This window comes from Petaurus breviceps, unplaced genomic scaffold, assembly GCF_028583685.1.
Source record: "Petaurus breviceps papuanus isolate PSGF00001 unplaced genomic scaffold, PetGlider_PUasm1.0 90763, whole genome shotgun sequence".
NCBI lineage: Eukaryota > Metazoa > Chordata > Mammalia > Diprotodontia > Petauridae > Petaurus > Petaurus breviceps.
In genome coordinates, this window is record NW_027187340.1 from 330,436 (window position 1) to 356,459 (window position 26,024).

Here is a 26,024-nt window from a genome sequence, read left to right on the forward strand (position 1 = left end):
TTATTCTAGGTTTTCCTCTAAGTAGTATGGACCCGGCAGAGAGGATCATTAGTCTTTCACTGGTCCAATTTACCCAGTCCCAAATACTTACCCTGGACAAGTCACTTAGTTTTCTCAACTGTAAAATGGATGTGATAGCACTTGCCTTCCAGGGTTGTTGTAGGGATCAAATGAGATAATATTTGTAAAGCACTTAGCATGGTACCTAGCACATAACAGGTGATTAATAAATGCTTGTCTCTTCCTTCCATTGTATAGTCCCATTGTAGCTGGGACTGATTTGTGTCTCAATCTAATTACTAATGGGTAGAGGACTGCCCATGTGACTAGGCGAGACATCATCTCAATGTATTTAATTTAAAGTACTTGAGGAATAAGATTGTATGTCTCATTTAATCTTTGTATCCACAGTACTGAACTGTGTCTCTGAATACATTAGATAGTTAATAAATGCTTTTTTGAATTGAATTTATATTTTTTAAAAAAGCATCACCTTGGGAAGTATCTAGGTCCCATTTTTGCAGTGATGAAAGTATAATCCAAGTATTCTTAACTTATTTGGTATCATGGACCCTTTATCCTTTATCTATGGATCCCTTTTCAGAATAATCTTTTTAAAGTTCATAAAATAAAATACATAGTATTCAAAAGGAAATCACTCATTCTAAAATTGTAGTTGTTCAATTGTTTCAGTCATGTTCAACTTATTGTGACCCTATTTGGGGTTTTCTTAGCAAAGATATTGGAGTGATTTGCCATTTCCTTCTCCAGCTCATTTTACAAATGAGGAAACTGAGGCAAAGAGGTTTAAATGACTTGCCCAGAGTCACACAGCTGGGGTTGAATTTGAATTCATTTAGGTGAATATTCCTGACTCCAGGCCCCGTACTCTATCCATTATGCCACCTAGCTGTCTTAATACCCAAATACTGTTGTCAAAATATATCAAAACAAAAAACAAAAACAAGTTCATGGACCATAGGTTATGAACCTCTGGCATAGTCATATTTGTAAAGGAGGTAAAACCCACAGAGGGAGCAGGGCTTAAATCTGATTTTCAAACCCTATAGACATTTTAAAGACCTCACCATTCTAGATGCACCTGTTAATGCAATTAGCCTTCCCAAGAATTCCTTTCTACATCTGAACTGCCTCCAGGTTTGCAGTGCCAAGGGTTTCCATATAAGTTCATAAACCTATATAGACTGCTAGGACTGGAAAGGACTTTAGAGAACATCTTAAAACAGCCTTTTAATTTGTAAAGGTGATATACCTGAGAGCTAGAAAGGCTGAAGGATTCTCTAAAGGTCATGTGGCTAGTTAGTGGCAAACATAGGAGACAGTTCTTCTGACAGCCTAGAATTCTTTTCCTTAATTCTAACCTGTTACATTCATTACCCTCTCCTGGAACTTTATCATAGATAATCAAAAGCTTTGGTGGGATCTTGGAACTGGAATGTAGTCCAGGAAAGTCAGTGAACTTCCTTTGGGCCTAAACATTTTCTAGTCACATCTAGTCGATAGTCAGTAAACATTTACTAAGCACCTAATATTTGCTATTCACTGTACTAGGCACTGGGGATAAAAAAAACCAAAAATAGAAAGACAGTCTGCCCTCAATGAGTTTATAATATAATAGAAGAAAATACACAAAAGGAAGCTGAAAAGCAAGATGGCAGGTCTGTGAAGGAAGTGATGGAGAAAGTTAGAGATGTACCAGAGTGTTGCTGCCAGGTGAGAAATTAGATGTCCTGAAGCTAGCTCCACAGCAGTTTTAGAGTTCATGGCTCCACCCTTCAATAAGATAGGCAGAAGGTAGTGATGAGTTAGAGTGCCAAGGCTGATGGAATCCTGAAAGATGATGAGGTTTTGTTTTTTTTCCAATAACGAGCTTCCTGGAGCATAGTGAAGAAGTCAGAGTTGTCCCAGGGCAATGTAGCACATCTGGTTCCCAAGGGAGGTTTACAAGTATTCTTGAGATTTGCTTGGGATATGTCCATGCAGAGAGGCATCCAAGTGCTCTCTGATTATCTGTTTTATTCTAATGCTCACTGGAATGATCAGCAGGGCCAACACTCATTTTGGTCTCTCTTGGCCAGTGATGGCAGAAAAGCTTGTGCAGTTCCTGGTAACCCCACAAGTGATCCTTGCATTTCTTACCAGTATTGGAAGGGGAAGCTGGCCTATTTCTACTTCCTATTTACAAGAGAGGGATATTCTAGGAATTAATGAGTAAATAAATACACAGAAGCTGTTTGGAGCTCTTCTGATGAAAGGCACTATAAAAGTGGCAGTCTTCATTACACAGAACTTTTTTTATTTCAGTGATTTGCATCATCTCTAATTAGTTGTTTCTTCCAACGCCCCCCCCACTGTGAGAAAGACAAGTACTGTTACTTGAAAACATAAAGTGCTGCATAATTTTACTTGTACAGCATCTTTCATCTGAGTAGCTCATGGGGCTTTGCAAACCATCACATTTTCATCCTGGGTTCTTCCCAGGTGAAGTAAATGGGCACTTTGGCCTCTTCCATTTTACATAGAACTTTACTTGGAATTGTCCACGTACTGGTTCCTCTCTTGCTAGCAATTAAACTACCAGATAATAGTGCTTCTTTGACTCTCCTTAAGTTTCAGAATACAGCGGGTTCTTCATGCTGTTTCATTTAGACTGTATTATTACTTCCAGAATTTTCTCATAATTGCTTTGAGGTGGTGAGGAGAATCTGGTTAGCTAGAGTTTCAGAAACTGAGATACATCACACTGAACTTATCCATGTTAGTCATTTAAAGTGATAGGGGGAAGGGAAGGAAGGACTTCTCTTTACTAACTTTTTCTAATCTGATTTCTCCTTATTTCTACTTACATTAGCCCTATTTAGTATTCCCCATAGGCAATAATCAATAGCGTACCTCTGTGTCTTTGCATAGGCTGTCCAACATATATACCTGGGCCAGGAATAATCTGTCAATCCCTCAGTTAGTAAGCATTTATTAAGCACTTTCTATTAAACACATTTATTAAGCTAGATAGCATACTAAGTGCTGGAGATATAAAAAAAAGAAAAAGAGGGGAAAAGACAGTCCCAGCCCTCAAGGAACTCGAATGGGTTCTGCCTTCTTTCCTCTGTCTCTTAGAATCCCTACCTCCCTTTGCGACTCCTAAATATCATATCCTACACAAAGCCTTTCTTGACCCCTGCCCCTACACAATGTTAATTTTCTCTACCTCTCAGCATTTTGTGTGTGTATGTACAGTGTCCTGAAAGTCTTAGTGCAGTTTCAAGCTATTAAAACTGATTATTAAATTATTTTAAAATATTACTGAAGCTATTAAAGGTTAAAATTGCACTAAGACTTTTAGGACATTGTATATCTTTGTGTATACATGCATTTGCATATACATATACACATGGATCCACATACACACATATGTATATACATCCAAATATCTGTTACAAATATATGCTCTAAATACATATGCATGTGTGCATATAGTATATAGATCTCCATATATGTATGAATCTATACACATGTACTTAAACAGATGTGTATAGTATGTTATGTATGTGTTTATATATTTGTATATGTGTGTATACATACTCCGACATGCTTCATGTTGGTTTATCTGTAAAAATGCTATTTTCCTCTTATAGAAGATAAGCTTGGGCACAAGTGTTACTATGCTTCTCTCTCTATTCCTAGTCCTTAGCATAATAGCTACATTTGTGGGGCAGGGTAGTAAGTAACTCTAGACCTGTGATTTTATTGTTGTAGGCTCCTCCTGGTAAGTAAACTCCCTCTACCAATGTAGTTCAGCAACTGTTTTGCCCTTAATTAAAAAGATAATACATGTAGTGGCTAACCTTGAACCCATCTTCCTAATTCTGAGACCAGCTTCATATCAACTACACTATGCCAGCTCTTCCCTTATACACAGTAGTTGCCTAATAAATGTTTGTTGAATGGTATTTAATTGATGCATTCGTTTGCCTCCCCTTAGGCAATGCTGTGTGGGAACAGAATTGGTCGACTGGATGATACAGCAAACTCCCTGTGTTCATTCCCGGGCTCAGGCTGTGGGAATGTGGCAAGTTCTTTTAGAAGAAGGTGTTCTCAATCACGGTAAAATTAAAACTGTTATTGGAAAATTCACAGCACATCTTACATTGCTGATCAGAGTTTACATAGATCTCCCAAATGGGAAGGGGAAAAAAAAAGAATTATGATCCCATTAGGGATCCAGCAGAACTAACATCTTATTTTAGGAATACAAGTTCAGCCACTGGATAATATTGATTGCTGAATTCCATCATTATCCCTTCCTAACTCAGGAGAATAAATGAAAGGAAAATGAAATTGTAACCCAAGGGCATCCGTTCCAGCTATGTTTATTAGTTTGTATTCATGGTCCATTGATAGTGTGATTACATTGTGAGCATCATACAGCCACCCTAACATAGGACCGACTGAATAGCATGAAATGTGCTGCTGGGCTGATGACATAAAAGTCGGTAATGAATTTAAAAGCCTCCTTTTAAATGCAGCATTGTGTAAAAGAATCCATTTGTGGACCTACTGTATGACCTCATTGAAAATCATAAATGTTTTGTCAAAGAAACACATGCTAACCAGGACTCCCATGCCCATGTGATCAGTTGTCAAGGAGGATGGATATTTGGTGACTGGGGTGGGGGTGTGGTGTTGCTGTGAGGTGGAGAGCTTTAAGCTAAGAAATTTTCCATAAACTGATCAAACACTGAGTATGCCCATTCGGCAACACCAAAGGTCCTGGGGATGATTTGTAAACCTAATCTTTATTATCTGACAGTACTGGGGCACCATCAGGCAGGCTCTGAAATATGCCTGACGTGTAGGTGATGAAGTCTCCTGGGCTTACTCTCAAACAAGATCCAAATCTTTTATTGGTCTTCAAGGCAGAAAGAATTCCCCACCACCACCACCTTTTTCTCAGAGCGTGGAGTGAGAAAATTTCTCCATAGGGGCCTTCTAGGAGTATGATCTACTTTGTCTGTAATTTTTACTTGAAAATGTTTATATAAATGGAAAACACATTAGAAATTAAGAAAAAAAAAGTTTACTCTGGAAGGAGTAAGTACTTTAAAAAATTACAGATCATGGTGTCCTTTAAATAGAGTGACCCCTGACAGGGCAACTGTACCTTTTGTATACCCAATGGAGAGTCAGTTCCTACTGGACAAACCGATCAACATCCTCAGAGCTCAGCTACCAGTCATTCTGTTGCTTTACAGAATTTGGCAAGTGCTCCTAAAGGGAATTTTAGGGAAATCCCTTGAGAGAGGTGTGTCAGAATAGGATGTAGATGGTCCTCATGACTGCAAATAGGAGGTAATGCATTCCAGCTGCAAAGCACTGGGCAAGGCAGACATGAGAAGGGTGTATCAGCCTCATCATTTAGCTGCCATTTGGTTCTGCTTGCTTGGGAAGTTTCGCTTGCTTTTATTGAATCGAAACAGCCACCCAGTGTGTCCCTGCAGAGAGCAGGCAGGGTCTGCGAGTCAGGTGTGTAACAGGAGATATCCCGCTCTCCCATGTTGCCCTTAGTGGACCAGGAGCACCATTTCCAAGATAAATATTTGTTTTATCGATTTCTGGATGACGAGCATGAAGATGCCCCTTTGCCAACGGAGGAAGAAAAGAAGGAATGTGATGAGGAGCTGCAGGACACCATGCTGCTCCTGTCACAGATGGGACCCGATGCACATATGAGGATGATCCTCCGGAAACCGTGAGTGAGAAAATTAGAACTGACCCACTTTAGACTGTTATCTAAGCAGCCTGGGGGTGGGGGCCTCACCAAGGTTTACAGAATGGGAGGAAGTGTTTCTTTCCAAAGCCCTGCCTTCTCACAGAACAAAGGGATATTCATGGATCTGCAGCACATTAATCTGCTTGTCTTAAACCCAGGCACCTTCAATTCACTTCTGACTTAGATGAAGTTATAGAGATTCTCACTAGCCAGTTTGTGTGCTGAGTACCAAAGCCCCATTACCTTTGACCATTCCTGGTCTAGTGTGTCTGTGGGCTGTCTGTGACTGTCCCAGTGCCAAGTTATAACCAATCCTTTCCTCACTAATGCTACCAGACCGAACTCAATCAGAATATAATTGGTCATCTGCCTTCAGTCACCAAAAAGGACAACACCATGATTTATTTCTTCTCTGCCCATCGCCAGCCCCATTCCGTGCTCCTCCAATCCATTCCAGATATCCAACCTACTCTTCATCAGCTATCGAGCAGGGTTGAGTTTGGGTTTGGGTCCAATTCTGTGACTTCATCAATGTAAAGAAATTCATTTCCACTCAGGAAGATCTGGCAACTGCTCAACCATTTAGTCAGACAAAGTTGATAAGGGGCCCTGAGAGGTTAAGAGGCTTGCCCGGAGTCACACAATCCATTTATGTAAGAGGTAGGAGGCGAACACAGGTAGTCCTGAGTTCTGAGGCCAGCCTCTCTTTCCGCTACCCATTTCAGTCTGACTGAATTTGATCTAAGATTAATTCATCCTTGAAGTCAATTGATACATATTTCATCAAGAAACCCCATCCCAGCAATAGTTCCCATTTCCATAGTTCTTAACAGCTTTAACAAAGTGCATTCTTACATGCTGCCCACTTCCTGACAGAAGGGTGATAGATCCAAGTGGCAGGATAGAGAGGCGTTTGCGGACACAGCTCATGTATGGATTTGTTTTGCTTGACTATACTTATAGGATTTTAGTTTTCTTTTCATGGAGGGGTGGAATTAGGGAGGGAGAGTGGAGTTGTGGAGTTAGCAATATAGTTGCTGAGAGAGAGAGAGAGAGAGAGAGAGAGAGAGAGAGAGAGAGAGAGAGAGAGAGAGAGAGAGAGAGAGAGAGAGAGAGAGGAAAGAAAAAAGGGGACATTGAAGCATTTAAAAAATATGCACAGAAGAAAATTGAAGGAACTTCAGCAGGAAACAGACAAGTAGGACAGCTTTGAAATTAACGTTAAAGTTTTATATGTGTGTATATATATATGTTTATTTAAAAGCAAGCCCTATGTAATACAAATTCACATGTAATCTTTTCCTCTTATTTTTAGATAGAAATTTTATTTTGTGTTTGCTAAATTTGGAATGAATGAAAATTAAATTTTAAAAACTATCCTTTTTTACAACAATTCTGTGAAGCAATTAGAATGACTATTCTCGTTCTCATTTTACAAGTGAGGAAACTGAGGCCCAGAGATATGAGAAGAGTTGCCTTGCTTCCACAGGGCTACAAAATGTTTTTTGTAGACAATGTTTTAGAACTGAAAGAGCAATCTAAACTCTGCCACTTACTTCTTGTGTAACCTTAAGTAAATCATTTGGCCTGCCTGGACTTCATCTATAGACTGAAGGTTTGGACTAGTTCATCTTAGAGGTCTCTGAGAGCTCTAAAATCATGTAAGTAAGAGAGCAATGACATTTAAATCCAGGTTGACTTGATTCCAAGTCTAACACTCATTTCACTATGTCATCATACTTCTATCATTTGAGTCACTCAAAAAACATTTTTTAAGCACCTACTATGTATGCTCCCTGTGCTAAAGGATACAAAGAAAGGTGAAAAATAGTACCTGCCCTCACAGTCTGATGCAGGAGATAACATGCAAACATAAGTACAAACAAGTTATATACAGGGTGAAGTGGAAATGACCAGCAGGAGGAAGGGGCTAGAATTAAGGAGGAATCAGGAAAGGCTTCTTATAGAAGGTGGGATTTTCTGGGACTTGAAGGAGGCCAGGAAGCCAGGAGGCAGAAATGAGGTGGGAGAGCATTCCAGGTATGGTGGAGAGTCAGAGAAAATGTCTGGAGTGAGGAGGAACAGCAAGGAGGCCAGTCTGGGAGGGGAGGGGAGGGAGTGAGGAGGCCAATGTCACGAGATCACAGGCATGTGGGATGTTGGGGGGTGGGGGAGTGGCATGCAAGGAATGTGTGTGTAAGGTGTAAGAAGACTAGAAAGGTAAGGGGTGGGGTAGATTAGGAAAACCAAACAGAGGCTTATATATCTGTAAGCAACAGGAAGCCACTAGAATTTACCAAGTAGGAGGGTGACATGGTCAGACCTGAGCTTTAGAAAGATTACTTTAACAGCTGAGCGGAGGATGGATTAGAGTCTCTACATGACATGAGAAGCACCAGCATAGGCATAGGGGAAGATATAAAGGCGATAGAAGACTTTCTGTGAAGCCTTCCTTGATCCTTCCAGCTAGAAGTGATCCTCCCTCTTGGAATCTTTCAGGTGCCTCTGTTTGACATCTCCTAATTACTTAATCATTTTCTAATTCTTCATTACAGTTATTTGTGTACATGTTTCTTAAGGGTAGGGAGGTGTAATTTTTCTTTTCACCTTTCTATCCTCAGTGCTTTGCAAAAAGTAGGCACTCAATAAATTCTTGTTGAATTTAATTAAGCTGTGTTCTACTTAGGGATGATTTGGCAAATTGTTCTGAAGCTATCCACATACAGACAGATGTTTTCCTGCTAGAAGTGAAATCATCTCTCCACCCTAAAACCAGTGCCAACCAGATGTAAAAGTTGTCACTGAATCACTAGTCTGGCCTACAATTATTATTGGTATGTCCCAGACGAGGCTACTGAACTGTATTCTTCATATATTCCTTGGGCTCAATCCAAGAATGATCTATCCCTCAGACCAACTGTCACAATGTTGTCTTTATGAGACTCTTTATTTCCATCCTTCCAATTAATCATACCCACAACTATAGAAATGATTATTTACCAAAAGATACAGCGTAAAAAACTGGCCTGAGTCAGGAGAACCTGGTCTCAAGTTTTCTCTCTGACACATCTAGGCTATGTGACCTCAGGCCAGTAATGCAAGAAAAATCTCTGTGACTGTTACTTAATAGAGCTGATTTGCATTTCCTCATTGGGAGATCCTTATATCAAGGGCATCATAGGTCTGATCCCTCCCATAAAAACATACATATATACGTATATATGTGCATATGTATATATACATATATATGTATTTGTACATATGTGTATATGTATGTTACTACATATATATGTGTGTGGGTATGTGTATGTTTATCCCATTATATCTCCCATCAGAACTTTCTGCAAGCTCCGCGTCATCCTCCAAATCAGTGATTTCAAATTCAGATAGAAACAGATCTCTGCAGCTGAATGTTGAATTAGAAAACCACAAATCAATATTATCTGTGTTGTATTATATTTTCATTTATTTTGTTAAATATTTCTCAATTACATTTTAATTTGATTCCAGACACACTGGGGAGTTTTGTGGGCTGCTTGGGGGTTGCTTAAGCCTTTGGGTCTCAAGTTTGGTACCTCTGCTCTAAATTATTTTTATTTCCCTTCCCAAGAGTTCCAGAGGGCCCTATTTGACTTGTTGCTACTACATAATTCCAAAATATGCCTTCTGTTGTAGTATTTTTTTTTTGCTTTTTGGAGGGCAATTGGGGTCAAGTGACTTACCCAGGGTCACATGGCTAGTTTTTTTTTGTGTTAAGTGTCCGAGGCCAGATCCAAACCCAGGTCCTCCTGACTCCAGAGCCAGTACTCTATTCGCTGTGCCACCTAGCCGCCCCTATTGTAGTAAATTAATCCTCTTTTCTTCATCCTTCTTCCAACTCTGTCTTTGCTTGTCCAAATATCTGGGATATTTTCCTTTCTTTCTCCCATCATTTGCTGTAGCTAAAATTTACCTGTTGTTGGGTTGTTTATTTTTTTTTCATATATCCCTTACCAATGCCTTACCAAGCTAGACTTGTGAAAACTTCCTCATGATCAAAATACTATGACTTTGTTGCAGTGTGGGTAGTTTTTTGACAATTCCATACCTCAGTAGTTGGTTTCATGAGTTGCCATGTTCCCCTACTCCCTAAATTCAATCCCTGGCCATCAGTTATCTAGTGATGAACTTCTCTAAACATAGGGTTGTTCTTCGTATTAAGTGTGTTGGCTAAGCCCATCCTCAGAGTCATTCCAGCTTGGTAGAACTTTCCAGTCTTAAGCTCTTTTGCATAACCTTCCAAGCCAAGCTGACAAGCATCTCTAGAGCCCCTTACTATGTGCCAGGCAAATGTGCTAAGTGCTGAGGATACAGAGAAAGGCAAAAAAACAGTCCTTGTTCTCAAAAAGCTCGCAGCCTAATGCAAAAGGCAAAATATAAAGAAGGATGTGCAAGCAAGTATACATGATGTACATATACAAATGTGTGTGTGTAAAATCCAAGGTTACCTTCACAGCATGAAGAAGCATGAAAGCTATGACCAGGATGGGGCTACTGGAGCTTTTCTCCAGCATGAGAAATTACTCAATAGTGAAAATATTACCTGAGAATGGGAAAACATAAAGGGCTGCTGACAAGAGCCTATATTCCTCTATGGAAGAAGGCAAGCATGGGTCTTTATAAAGCGGGGCAGTAAAACCAGGGCCTAGTGGCTCTGCTGGGATGTAGAGCTGGTGACAAGGTAGTTAAGAGATAAAGAGAGAGCACACACCTGCAGGGGGCCTAGCTTGACTGTCTCCTCAGGTTACCTGGGCAAAGGCCAAGACTGGTATGACCAAGGCTCTCAGCCAGCCTAGGGTCGGAAAAGAAGGTCCAGTACAGGCCTGGTGATCTAATTCCCTACGTTCAGACAATGAGAGGCCCTTCAGGTGCTATTTCATAGAACAATTTGTCATCCAGGGAGAGAGAATGCCCAGAGACCATCAGCCTATATAGGTCACAAGTGTGCATGTGTGTGCATGTGCATGTGTATCTATTTGGAAAGAGGGAATTAGAAGGATACACAGAAGATAGTACATTAATACTTGCCAGAGAACTGTGCCTTCCTGTGTCCCTATATACTTCTCTTTCCTTGAAAGTTCTGTCTTTTCCTCACTGTTCTAACTTTTCCTCAAGTATGGGAGTTGGGCCAAAGGATTAGGTTAAAAATTCATTAGACTTTCCCATGGAAGGGGGCGGGGGGATGGTCCATGCCAAAGGCCTTGCTCCTGTAGGGGATTAGAGTTAGGTAACCTTAGGGAGGGGAAAATTTCCTAGGCCTCAGAGCTTGCTTCAGCCTCCCAGCACAGTCTACCCTAAAAGAAAGTGGCTGATGGTACTTCAAGCAGGGCAAGGCAGAAACTGGAAACAACCCCTGAACATAGCTTATCTGGTTCTTGGACAACAGCAAGGCAGCACTTTCTGGACCCATACTCTGGCCTTCCTGACCAGTAGTCCTGCCAGATCTTATACTCCACTGGTATATGCTTTGAGGCTCAAAGGATACCTCCATATCCCCAATGACACAGAGGTAGAACCGTCAGTATCATTAGTGAAGGGTAATTCGAAACCCAAATATAAGTATAGTGAAGTGAAGTAAAGGGAATCCCCCAGATCTCACAGGTGGGGTTAAAATCCATTTCCTCTGAATCCAGTGAGCTCTTTCACCATGTCATACACTATTCTTTGAACCCTCTGAAGTGAACCTTTTTGAACTTAGCTAGGCTAGTCCTCAGACAAATTCAATGTAGACTGATATTTGAAGCCTTTATCTCCTCAGTAGAGCCTGATGGAACAGCATTAATTATCAAGGAACTGCAGTTATCTCACCAGCCCAATGTGGCATAGAAGTATTAATGTCTTTTAGTAAACACATTGATCCACTGAGGAATTTAATGACATGTCCCTAACCTCATGCAGGGAGATAGATTACTAGATAGAACTGACCCTTGGTTGGTTCCAGTCCATTATGTAACAAAAAACTTTTGGATGCAACAAACGTAGGCTGACAGAATACACTGATTATTTTTATTTTTTTTTATATACCTCTTAGGCTTATTACCCATTGTATCCTATCATTCTTCAGTGATAGTTGCACTTGAAAGCTTGGACTCCACTTTGTTCCCCATCAAAATCCAAATTTCACCAATTTTATAAGGTTCTGAGTGTACTGGGGGACAATTTGTGAATGTTCCATGTCCACATTCCATATACAACATTGAAAGCAATAGAATTGTGCTGGCTATTATAACTTTGAGTTCACTAGTTTCATATTTATCTATTGGAATGACAGCCCCAAGGAATCGGAAAGTGGCCAATAAAGAGAATAATAAAGCTGTATCTGTTAAGCACCTAAGATTTCAATCTGCATGTTCAGATACTTGTTCCTGTGTAATCAGACTGGTTGTTGAATCAAACAAAATTATCCTTAAAAAACAAACACACAACTTTTGATTACTAGAAAGAATAGGAACTTCCTATAATGGTAATGCAAACTTTTGGACAAATTCAGCTAGAATTATCAACACTGTTATTTATCATTACTTTTCCTGGGTAAGTCACACTGAGTGTTTCACTGCTGACCCTGAAAACAGGACATCTTCAAAGGTCTTGGCAAGACTCACCATTTTGTTGTCCAGGCACTGAGGACATAGCAAGATAGCAGATACATTGACTCTATGGCCTGGACAGGACCCTCCAATTTTTCAACCCCACACAGCTGCATTTTACAATAGTCACCACTGCCAGAGAGGTTGCAGAACTCTGATAATTACTAGGAAAGAAATAACACAATATTCTTTGATGAGAAGATTACTTTGAGAATTTGATTGTATAATGAAGATGTTGCTTTGAAAGGTACTTCCTATTGTTCTGAATCTGAGACTCGCTAGCAAAAAAAAAAGTGTCACTTGTTTTGACAGGCTACTTAGAAAAATTCTCTGTTTATTACATTAACTGCAGCATTTTATCTGTCAAACTATGAAAGAATGTCCTATAGTTTAAAAAACAGAATAGAGCTTCAGGGATTTTTTTTGGCATGCTCTTGTTGCTATTGGTATTGGAAAAAAAAACACATACATTTTGAATGTGAAATTAGCTTTTTGTGCCATGGCAGGCAGCATGGTTCACAATGCCCCATTTCGCAGGTGCAGACCTGGAGGGTGTGTGAGGGCAAACGCTGGAGGATGATGACAGTTTGATCATGCAGCTGTTACAGCCCTGAGACAGAGGAGTCATCCTAAAAATGGGCTTTTGAATGTTATAGTTTTTATTTTCCATTATTTATAGACTGTGGGAGGTTACCTTATACAAAATTGATACAAACAAGGCTCTTTTTCCACAAAACTTATTTGGTTGATGTTGTTTTTAATCACTTTGGGCAAAAGACATGGGTGGAGTGGAAATAAGTGAATATGTAGGGTGACAACATATTCGGAGTCATAAGTAGGAGACCAGCTTGCACAAGGATGTTTAAAGAAGGAAGCAGAGAAAACACTGTCTGCTGACCTCATCATTTAAGTTAAATTGCCTTCTACAAAGTTCCCAATGACCTCTTCAATGCTAGATCAAGGAATCTTTTCTTAATCCTTAACCTCTTTCTCTGCCAAACTTGACATCTCAACCCCTCCCCCTAGGTATTCTCCATTCTGGGGCTGTTTGTGACACCGCTCTTTTGGGGTTCTCTTCCATATCTGACTGCTTCTCCTCAGTCTCTTTGCATGGCTTGTCAACCATATCACATGCTGGAACTATAGGTATACCCAAAGACACTGCCCTGGGCTCCCCTTTTTTCTCATTCCGCATTTTCTCACTTGGTAAGCTCATCAGCTTCTATGGAGGTAATTATCATCTCTATGTTGATGAGTCCCCGATCTATCTGACCCCACTTTCTCTCCTGAGTTCCAGTTCCACATCACCTGTTAGACATTTTGAACTGGATATCCTAGAGATATCTCAAACTCAGCATGTTGAAAATAGAACTCATTATCCTTCCTCTAAAACATGTTCCCCTGTGGGAACAATTAGCCACTTACCCTTTATTTCCACACATCTCTTCCAAACTTTCTTGTTGATGTTGAGGGTGCCACCATCCTTCCAGTCACTGAAGTTTGTAACCATGGTGTCATCCTTGACACCTCACTCTCACTCACTGCCCTTCTGATCAGTGGCCAAATCTTATATCTTCCTTCACATCTCTCATATCTATGCCCTTCTCTTCATTCGTACAACTACCACTCTAGTGAGGATCTCATCACTGCTCACTCACTATTGCAATGGTCTCCAACTCACCAGGACTGTCACCGTTCTAATTCATCTGGTACACACTGCTAGGTCTGACATTTGCTACTTCTTTTCTCAATAAGCTACCGCACTTCTGTCTTCCTTCTAGGATCAAATACAATCTCCTTTGTTTAGTATTTAAAGTCCTTCACAACCTGGTCTCAATTTATCATTCTAGCCTTTTCACACATAACTGCCCTTCATATATTGTATGTTTTTTCAGTCAAACTGCACTTTTTAACTGTTCTTCATTTCTCATTGTCTTACCTTTTCAGTGTCTGCCCCACACACCTGGAATGGTACATGCTTCTGTTCTCCCCTTATTTCCCATCTCAGAATCCCTACTCCTTTAAGACTCAGCTCAAACACTACCCTTTCCACAAGGCTTTTCCTAATGTCCCCAGCTGCTAGAGCCTCAACCCTGACAAAATCCCCTCATATAAATTTTGTAGATTTTTAAAAATACACCTAGATATGTATATTTCTATCCCTATAAAAATGTAACCCCCTTAGTGTGGTGACTTTTTCACTTTTGTATTTATATCATCATGACCTAGCACAGTGCTTAGAAGCACTTAATCAACTTATGGTTGCTGGTTAATTGTGTGAGACACCCAACATTGTTCCTAAAAGTCCAGTCCAGTGAAGCTAAACTCTTTTCTGTGTGAAGTTTTTAAGTCAGGCCCACTTGGTAGCACTGGAATATAGAAACTCTATCTACTCTAGGGTTAAGATTCTATAATTCTAGAAGAAGCCCAATAAAGAAATGGGCAAAGGGGAGATTTATTCCAAACGAGGGAGAGGAAAGCAAAATAACAGGAGAGAACAAAATTGTGGTCAGTTGTGAATTTGGGGAGCATCTAAACTAGAGAATTTGAATTTATTCATTTAAAAATATATTATTACATCTAGCTATTGGTTAAGAGATTGGAGAAGAATTAACCATAGAGAGATCAAGACCAGAGGTTTCTCACCAAGAGCAGATTTTCTCATCAGCTAAGGATTTTCTGTCCAGTACCTCATTTGGTGTGGTAGTATTAAGAATGAGGCCCCATTTAAAGGCCTGAGAGCAGAGGTGTGCTGAGGACTCCTGAGAAGCAATTGTTAAATTTTCAAGGGGAGCATTTATAACTCAGAAATTCACAAAAGAGACAAATCAGGGCTTGATTTGTTGTTTTGTTGATTGTCTAAACCAAAGAAAGTGATGGAGAAAATGTTAATAATGTAGGTTAATCTTAAAAGTATGTCATGAGGCACATTGTTCAATCCTTAGGTTGTTAAACATTTACCAGCACACCCCTGCCTGGAAGCGAATCTGATTTTAAAGGCCTTTCTGTTTGGTCAGAACGTTTCTGAAGGTACAAACTTTAAAATCCAGATAACTGTGGGGTCATATAGTCTCAGACTTCCTAAAGCCAACAGTGATTAGTATAATGAGCTTTCAAGCCTTTCTCCAAATAACCATATGAGGAAAAAAGAGAAAGACTGACAGAGGCCAGTTTTTGTTAAATAAAAAAAAAAAATCACTGCATTGTCCTTCCATCCACTATGTAACAGATGTTGAGAAGTTTACCACTTAAATATCCCTTAAATTACCACATGAAAAATTGTGGAGGTAAATAATTTCCTTAAAGATCCTTCTAGTGTAATTATCTAACCACCCTGGGAATAATTAACCACTTATCCTTCATTTTCACATACCTAAGGACTAACTAAATTCATACAAATGGAAGATGCAGACAGAGACTTTTTAAAAAATCACTATTTGTTTTAAAATTCTCTTAACTATAGTAATAAAGCATCCTACTGTAATAATAATAATTATTCTTATCATTGGTCCTAATTGTTGTTATTTGAACTAATTATTTCAATGGTTTAGGAAATTCCTGGTGAGGAAACTCTCTCTACCAATGCAAGTAGACACATGATCTGCAACTTATAGACAGAGAGAGTTTCCTAAGGTCACTGAGTGACCAAGTGATTTGCCAAGGTCCACACAGTCAGTTTAGACCAGAAGCAAGACATGAACTCAGGTCTTCCTAACTCTGAGCTAGTGATCTATAAACTATGCCTATCAAGCAGCCTCTCTGTTATCATTAGTGGTTAATAGTTATATTGATAGTTAATTAAATTAATATTAAGAGTTATGTCACAGTTTATATTTTATTGTGCTTTAAGGGTTATGCAGTACTTTCCTCACAACTTTGTGAAGTAATCCAGTTAACATTGCCAACATTTATATGACTCTTTAACATTTGGTAAGGTATTTTACAAATATTATCCCATTTGATCCTCACAACAAGCCTGAGAAGTTAGGTTACTATAATTATTTCCATTTTGCAGATGAGGAAACTGAGGCAAACAGAACTTAAGTGACTTAGCCAGGATCACAAAGCTAGTAAGTATCTGAGGCTGGGTTTGAACTCAGGTTTTCCTGACTTGAATTCCACTATGCCACTTAGCTACCTCTGATCATTATATGTAAGTATTATTATACTCATTTTCCAGACAAAGGAAGTATAGTCCAAAGAATTGAAATGACTTGCATTGTGGCAAGCACATGGTAGGCACTTAAAAATTGTTTTTGGACTGACTGATTAATTGACTTGCACAGGTTCACACAGGTAGCAGGCATCTAAGGAAGCTTCAATATTATTGTTTTGTCAGTAGGAACTTTATGTCCCACCTCTTTTATTAAGGTGGAGAAGAACAGTCCTGGGGGTCAAGTGGGACAGTCACTAATCAGAAGTAGGATAGAGCCTAGTAAAGATATTATCAGATTTGGGGAAGATGTTTACCTTTGATTTCACAAGAATTATATCTCTATCCCCTTCTAAAACTGATATATAGTATAAGTTATTTTTGGTGAATGAAAATATATTTTGTAATAAATAGAGATGCCTAAAGATTTGAAATGGCTGATCCATTGGAAGTATTATTTGGGATACTATGTAGTTGTGAGATCTGAGTCCAGTCCTGCCTTAGTAGCTGATGAGAGGTTCTCTAGCATAGAATCACGGGATTTGAAAAATATCTATCAAGGTTCACTTAGATATTTTCACTTAGATAAAACTCACCTTTGCTCAAAGAATGAATTTCTTATCCAACATGCCCAATCATTCAGCCTCTGCTCAAATACCAGTAAGAAATAACAAGGGATGTACTGATTAGTGCATTGAACTAAAACTGTCACCTTTTAACTTCTATTCATTGGTTATAAAGCTGCCCTTTGGAGCCACACAGCATCAGTCAGATCCTTTAAATGGAGAGTTCTTCTGTTTGGAAGACAGTTATCATCACCCTCTCCCCTTACCCGAGAACTTTTTTTCTCCAGAATGACACCTCCAACCATCTCTCATACAATATAGTTTTGAATCCCTGTATTATTCTGGCAGCTGGGAGCCCTCTTCTAATTCTAGTTCTGTCTCTCGGAAGAGAACCCAATGGTGACAAATGTGGAGTCACCAGTGCAGAGGATACTAAAACTCTCACCTGTTTTGTCTGGGCATGACATTTCTATTAATGAAGCCTGGGGTGGCATTCACTTTTTGGCAGCTAAAACCACATTGTTGATTCACAAAGACATTACAATACACCAAAATCACCAATTTTTTTTTCAGTTGGACTGTTTTTAATGCATGTCTTCCATATCATGACATTGTATGATGGATTTTTTTTAAACTCACGTTGGACTTTACATTTATCCATACTAAATATTATTTTATTAAGTTCAACCCCAAATTATAGCCTGCCAAGATCTTTTTGTCCATCAGTAAAAGTACTAGCTGTCAGAGAAGCAGGGTGGAGTGGCAAATAACAACTACAACAACAGCACACACTTATGTGGTATGTTACAGTTTGCAAAGCACTTCACAAATATTACCTTGTTTTAACCTAGCAAGAACCCTGATAGATTGGTGCCGTTATTACCCCCATTTTGTAGATGGATAAACTGAGGTTAAGTGACCTGCTCTGGGTTAAACAAATAGTAAGGGTCAGAGACTAGGTGTGACCTCAGGTCTTCCAGACCGTAAACCCAGCAGCCTATCCATTACACCACCTAGCTGCCTAGGTAAAGAGAGCCATCTTCAGAGTCAAGGACACATGAGTTCATATACTGTGGTTCATATGCTGATTTTGTGAACTTTGGCAAGTACTTAATCACTCATTGTCCTCCAGAGCCCTGTAAGACAGGATTTCTTACTTTGTGTATGTGTCATGGACCCCTCTGGCAAACTCATAAAATGTACAGAGCCCTTCTTAGCATAGTGCTTTTAAATGCATAAAATAAAATACATAGGATTTTTTCAGTTATATTGAAATAAAGATTTTTTTTTCTCATCCAAGTCACAGACCCCCCTGAAATCCATCCATGTACTTGCTCAGGGTCTTGGACTGCAACTTAAGAACCCTTGCTCCAGGCCTAGCACTCCGCCCACTGTGCTACCTAGCAGCCCTGGGTGCTGTATAAATGTTAGCTGTTATGATGAGGATGAGGATGATAATGTACAGGTTCTCATTACCACCTCCTTGGTACAAAAGGCTCCTAAAAATTTTCCCTCTACTCTGCTACTTTTTAATACATCTTTCATACTGCTGTGACTATAATTCTGCTAATGCAGCAATTTGATCATGTTACTTTTTTGATTAAAATTTACAGTGGCTCCCTAATGCTCACTAAATGACATTTGGGGTCCTTTTCCTGTTATCTAGGGGCCTCCACACTGGGGTACCCTCCTAGCTTTCCAGGTCTCTCTCATATCATTCCCCTCTTCATGGCCATACTAACTGGAATTGCTTCCATACATACCCTGAACTTTCATGCTTTCCCCATGTTGTTCACTGTGCCTAGGATGTCTTCCTCCTTCTTCACATAATGAATTTCTGCCCATCCTTTAGAGCCCAATTCAAATACTTCCTCTGCCAAAAAATTTTCCTTGATTCTCTTATTTATAATTTTTTCCCTTTGAACATCACCTAGATTTTGTTGTTCAATTCCTCCATGCACTTATATAATAGCAAGTCTAGTTATCTTTGTTTCTGTCTCATCCCCCTGCTAGGCTCCAAACTCCATGACAGCAGGGACTGTATTTTATTTAAACTTTATGCCTCCCCCAGATCCTGAAACAGTGTTTTGCCAGTAGTAGGTACATAATAAATATTTGAAAGATTAGTATTATTAGTAAAAGAAATATAAGGATCTATTGCATCTACAAAGTACCTCCTCAGTACACTTTTGGATATCTTGGGTCATACATGTGTATTTAAGTTAACCTATCCAGGATCCTGTAAGGATACAATGACACTGTCTTAGCTAGAACCCAGTTTCCTTTTCCCAGTCTAATATTAGTCTTAGAATCATGGAACTTATAGCGTTTGAAATGGAAGGGACTTCATGAGGTATCTAGTGCACTCCTTTCTTTTACAGGTGAGGAAACTGAGGAAGAAAGAAGTTATTTTCCTAAAAATCACATGATGGGGGGCCAGAGCTAGGATTAGAAACTGGCCTCTTGACTCTCTATCTGGTCCTCTTTCTGTTTATTTTAAAGGAAAGTCTATTTTGCCTTTCAAACTTATCCCCAGTCTTTAGCTTCATAGGAGGATGTGTAGAATGGGAATTCTTATGAAAAAGTTGTTAGACACATAAATTAAAAAAAAAACCCACAAACATCCAGAACTCAAAGGACCTGAGCTGAGCAGCCCAAACACTAATGCTTAGATGTGACAATGTAATCCCGCAAAATTGCTGCCATTTACTACAGATTTGTGTATTCTGCATTTCCCAATCTGTAAAGAAGGTATCAAGTTCAGGTTTGTATAAGCTTCTCCAACAGTCCAGCAGGCCAAGGCTCTGCTAAGCCATTGGATTCGGCTCATTATTCTGTTCCATTCCATTCAACTTAGCAAACATTTAGGAACCTTTTATGAGCAAAGCTTTATAGGTGAGATGCCTTATTACACCTGATAAAAGCAAGCATGCTTTTCTGAGCAAAGACAACTAAGGGACAGACTGACAACAGACAAGTAAGCCATGTGGGATTAGGAAATAACTCTTTAAATGCCTCAGATTACCAGATCCTTGGAATACCCCCTTCACTCTCCTTTCCTTTTAAAGGAATCTGTTTTGCTTTTTCAAGATTATAACTGATCATGAGCTTCAAATGGAGATGTCAGAATGATGAGGCAGAACAAATGTGATTCTGGGGAAAGGGAAAAAGGAAAGAAGGATAGAAGATGGTTCATTGTGTTGGCACGCTCATATTCCCCTCAAGAGAAGTAGAAAAGAGGAGATCTAAATACAGGGAGTAAAGAAATGCTCTTCTAGGCTGAGGAGAAAATCTGGAATTAGAAGCAGGTGATTCTGTAAAGGGCAAATACATCATGGAAATCAGCATGAGCTACTTCAGTCCATGGTTCTCAAAATGCCAGGCTTGTTCACAGGTGACCATTGTGTAAGCTGTAGCCTCTGCGGAGGGCCCACCCTGGTCTTGTCCGATATTTATACAAATTACTTCTTTGGATGTGTGTCTTATCCATTGTACCCATGGAAACAAGAATGCCAGAGGGTTGCTCTGAAGGACCTGGGCAGGCAGCCTTTTCCCCTACAGAGTTCATTAGGTAAGGCCCAAAATGGGCTGGGGAGGCAAAGTAGAGAGAGAAAGAATTATAATGTTTGCCAATACCATCCTGCCACTTATGGGCTGGCTAAATCCCACATTTTAGCCACGTTCCAACAACTGAGGATCTCTGCCTCTGACCTTGATAAATTCCTTGATAAAGCTGTATTTACCAGGAGCTTCCAATATCACCTGAGCACTCCCAGCCTTTAATGTATAAACTGCTTCTCCATCCATCCCCATTTATTATCCTGTCTGTAACTAGACATTGCCGCCAGAATGCATCCCCTGCGGAAACTAGGCCTTCCCACAGCAGGATCTGACAAATCCACTTCAATGGGGCACCATGCAGGTTTGTAAAGAAGCAGGGATGCCTAATATCTCTCCCTGTGACATCTGGAGAAGGACAAGTAAAGACCAGCTACATCCATGGGCTGCCACTCAGAGAGTAGCTTGAGAGTCAATTCACTTGTCCAAACCTCGTAGGTTGCTCTTATGAAGGTACATGGGAGTTATCTCCTCCTGTTCAGGGCAGAGTGTTCCCTTTACTCTTGAAAGCCAAATTGCTTTCAGTCCTTGGGACCCTTTCATTACCTTTTGAACGAGCTGGTGCTGATTTGCAGAATGTGTGTTCTGCATAGCTTCTCAGTCCTTTCACACCTGCCCCCTCAGTTCTCCATAAAGTATGAAAGAGGGTTAATGCTGCTGTTTGCCAGGAGAAACTATCTTTTAAAGTTATTACTTTGTTCAGTGATTACGGTAGGAGGACACACTGCTTAAAATATTACTTGATGCTCTTGGGGGGAAGGTAGATCAAGAAAAGTACCTGGATCTGATCAGTGGAAAGTAGAGAGGGGTGAGCATTTTCTAAAACACTAGAGGGCATGACAGCACAGGTCCATGGGAGAGTTAGTCTTCAGTGCCCTAGCTACTGGCCTTGTGGCAGCTGGTTTCTTACTCCCTGTGCCTATAACATTGCTGAGTCTGGCTTTTATACCTGGGTGTTAAATAATGGGCACCACCAGCAAACAAAGAAGAGTCAGAGTGTTTGATTTCCTTTGGTGGGCAGAGGTTGGTCAGTTCCCCTGATGCTTTGCCTGATCTTGTCCCTGTGACTTAGAGCAAATTTCAACTTCCAGCTGAATTAGGAGTCAAGATCCCCCTTCTCTTCCCCAAGCCTCTCTCATGAATGCCTGCCTTTGCAGTTAGTTGAGCTGGATATAGAAACAAGCAAACTTCTTCGTATCTTTAAATTATAGCTTCTCTAACTACATTAAAACATTTGCCGTGATATAACCAAAAAGATCACTTTCATCTGAAGATATTTTGAATGCTCTGGTTTCACAATTGAACTAACTGTGCTTTAGATCCTGGCTTTGTATTTTGCAAGTTGCTTGGATCCCAAGATGAACGGGTGAGCTCTCTGTAGCTCAAACAACTTCTCAGCCTATTTCCTCTTCAGCTGATCACTCAGTGTGTAGTTCTTATCTTTCTTCCACACTTCAACATCTCTCCTCTGCTTATGCAGTTAGATCTCATTTTTTCCTCATGCCTGGCATTTATCTTGCTTATATTATACCATAATCACTTGAGAGGAGGATGTATAGAATGGATGCTTTTACTATAAAGTTGTTAGACATATAATTTTAAAAACTTAGCCTAAATCTTTAGCCTACTAAATCCTCTATGTACAAAGCTACAGAATATAGTTTCTGTTGGAAAGACATTTGAAAAATTAAGTATAATTGGGTATGGTCAGAGATGACAAGTGTTCTGCTTTGGTTTAAGTGTAGGGTACATGTAAATAATGAGAGACAAAACAATAGTGGTGGGGGTTAGGATAGAGTGTTGGAGCACCTTAATTTTGATACTAGGGATTTCAAATTTAATCTCTTCTATGATGGAGAGCTATTGAAGCTTCTTGATACAGTTACATGATAAAAACTGGACTTTAAGTATCCTGTACTTCCAAATTTACTCATCTACTCTGAGAGGCAATGGTGCCGACCCCCACTAGTGTATTGCTTAGACCTTGATAATTGATCACATGTGTCACATCACAAATAAGCAGGTTCCGGGACCATTCAAGTATTGTTGTTAGGTAGTTCAGTGAATAGAGCAGTAGGCCTGGATCTGTAAGAGTCCTCTTCTTGAGTGCAAATCTGGCTTCAGACACTCGCTAGCTTTGTGACCCTGGACAAGTCACTTAATCCTATTTGCCGCATCTGTAAAATGAACTGGGGAAGGAAATTGCAAACCACTCTACCTTTGCCAAGAAAGTCCCAAATAAGGTCATAAAGAACTGGATATGACTGAAAGTGACTGAACAAAAAAAGCTGCTCCCAAATTTACTAATCTTCTCTGTGAGGCAATGATGTTCCACTAGTGTGTTGAGTAGAACTTGGTCATTCATCACATGTGTCACATGACAAATAATCAGGTTCAGGGACCATTCAGGTATAGTTAGAGCCCTTCCCACATGTATTAGGAGCGGCTGGATGACGATGCACGTTCCCTGGTAATACTTCTGTTACTAACAGGTGCAAAGTTCCCAGAGAACTAGTTGGCATGTCACATCCTGGGTAGTAGTGATTAGTCTCCTTCCATAATAATCCTAGGAGTGCCCATTCTCCAAGAGACACAATATCCTCTCCAGGAGAGGGTATCCACAAGTCCATAGTGAGGTAAAATCAATGTCCCAGGGATATCTCTTATTTGTAGATGTGTATCTCCTCCATAATACTTTAGTCTCTGCTCCACATCACGACATCACATGCTTAAATCTAAAAGGGCATTTAGAGGTCATCTAGGCATTGCCTCTTATTTTATAGATGAGGAAACTGGGACCAGAAACTAGACTTGCCTAAGCTCATAAAAATAGTCAGTGACAGAACTGAGATGGGAAAGCTGATCATCTTCCAAATCCATTGGTCCTTCTGCTGTATGATGTGTCTTCTTGCTGCAAACCAATGGAATAAATAAAACCCAATATTTGAGCCTATTCAATTCAACAGTGAACATAAATTAAGCATCTAAAATGTGAAAGGCACCATGTGAGGTGCTGAGTATACAGATATGAAATGAGTCAGACTTCCCAACCAGAGCATAAAATCTGATTGGAGTGGGGGAGGGGGGTGGGAAGTGTGGTAACCATAAATAAGTATGATACAAAATAAATTATTATAGGGGCAAAGGAGAGATACAGAAAAAAAATCTCTGAGGTAATTTGAACCTAGCTGCATTTATCCTTTTTTAATTTATTTTCTTTTTGTGGAGTCAAAGAATTGGGAAGTAAGTGGATTCTGGGTAAAAACTAAACAAACTGTGATATAGGGATGTAGTAGGAGAGTCTTGTTCAATAAGCAATTACAAATATGATGAATTCAGCGAAGCAGGGGAAGACTTGTATGAAGAAGGAACAATAAAAACGACTACCATAATTTAAATGAAAAGGTCACTAAAAGAAAACCAAACTCTAAGTAATTATCATCATCAGTCCTGGTCCTGGAGAACAGATAATGGAACCTATTTTCTTCCTCTAAGCAGAGAAGTAGGACTCTAAGGATAATATGTTTCATAAACAATATTGTCATTATATCAATTGTCTTTACTCCTTTTCTTCATTGCAAAGAAGGAACCCCTAATTCCCAAGGTTTTGTTGTTAAGGATCAAATGAAATAATATTTATAAGGCACTTAGTATGCATGGTGGCCAGCACACAGTCGGCACTATATAAATGCTAGCTATATTATTGCTTTCTGTGATCTTGTTCATATAACTGACCCTGTGTTCAAAGCCGTTAAAGGGTCCTTTAAAACTAAAAAAAACTTTAGGTAAGATTTTTGTAGACATTTACATTTACATTCAATCTGCCTTTTCAGAAGAAGCCCTTGAAGAATTGTCATCACTTATTTCCCTTCCCAAATCTTTTGTTTGTTTGTTTTTGGGAGGGGAGGCCAATCAGGGTTAAGTGATTTGCCCAAGGTCACATGGCTAGTTTTTGTGTTAAGTGTCTGAGACCAAATTTGAACTCAGGTCGTCCTGATTCCAGGGCCGGTGCTCTGTTCACTGCACCACCTAGCAGCCCTCTCAAATCTTGTGGATAAATTACTTTATCGTAATAGACTTTTGCATGAGTAGTTCAGGAAATGATTACGAGAAATTTAAAACATGCTGGGCTTAAGAGGGTTTTTTTTTTATTTTTTTCAACGTATTCCCAAAAGGAGGATTAATTTTACCAGTTTTCTCTTTCTTCCTTCATATTGTGCCATAACCCCTGACTAGACCTCTCATAACTAAGAGACAAGAAGAAGAAACGGGGGCTGGCTAGGTGGCGCAGTGAGTAAAGTGCTGGCCCTGGAGTCAGGAGGACCTGAGTTCGGTTCCAGCCTCAGACACTTAACACCCACACACAAAAAAAAAAACTAGCCATGTAACCTTGGGTAAGTTACTTACCCCAATTGACCCAGAAAGGAAAAAAAAAAAAAGATTTGAGGGGGGGGGTCTGTGCAATCCACAAACTCTATTACTGTACAATTTTTTAAAGCATGCTCTGATGAGCAGAAATGCCAGGTGATATTTCCAACATTGAGCAGGGCCCATTTTCCCTAAACGCTGAATTTTTAAAATTATAGATAATATCTTTCTCTTTCAATGGTAGTTTCAGAGGTTTACCCACATTACAGACAGAACAGAGATTTAAAAACAATTAATAATTGAAAGTTATAGGTATTTTTGTTAAGGAGCAAGATTTATTAATACAGTAGGATAACTGATGCAAGTAATCCACAAATGAATTAACAAGCACTAAGCATTTGGACAGCTAGATGGTGCAATGTGTGGAGCACCGGGCTTGGAGCCTAGAATACTGAGTTCATATGTGACCTCAGACACTTGCTAGATGTATGACCCTAGGCAAGTCACTTAACCTTGTTTGCCTCAGTTTCCTCATCTGTAAAATGAGATGGCACTGTGCAAGTTACTGGAAACAAACAAAATATGCCAGGCACTGTGCTGGGTAATGGAGATATAAAGACAAACATGACTTAGTCCCTGCCTTTAAGGAGTTTACATTTCACTGTGGGGGGGTGGGAGTGTGGGCACACACTCGCACTCTTACACATTTGCATAGATAAGTTCCAAAAGGAAAACAAGTTCATTTTAGAAAGGATTGCATCTGTAGCTGAGGGAATGAAGAAAGACTTGATGGAGAAGGTAACACTTAAACTGAGTCTTAAAGGGAACCATAGATTCCAAAGGACAGTGGTGAAAGAGATCATTCCAGGCCTGGGGGACAGTCTGAGCAAAAGCAAAGAGGT

General features: G+C 39.7%; 1 protein-coding gene across 10 annotated transcripts in view; it reads left to right on the forward strand.

The window, feature by feature from the left end:
• The window catches only part of RAPGEF4 (Rap guanine nucleotide exchange factor 4), a 350,706-nt gene that overhangs the window by 226,476 nt on the left and 98,206 nt on the right, over nt 1-26,024 (forward strand). For all 10 annotated transcript variants that reach the window (XM_069068411.1, XM_069068412.1, XM_069068413.1 and 7 more), the window contains 2 exons: nt 4,004-4,125; nt 5,587-5,770. In XM_069068411.1, coding sequence (XP_068924512.1) covers nt 4,004-4,125; nt 5,587-5,770 — 306 coding nt within the window. The remainder of the gene's footprint in view (nt 1-4,003; nt 4,126-5,586; nt 5,771-26,024) is intronic.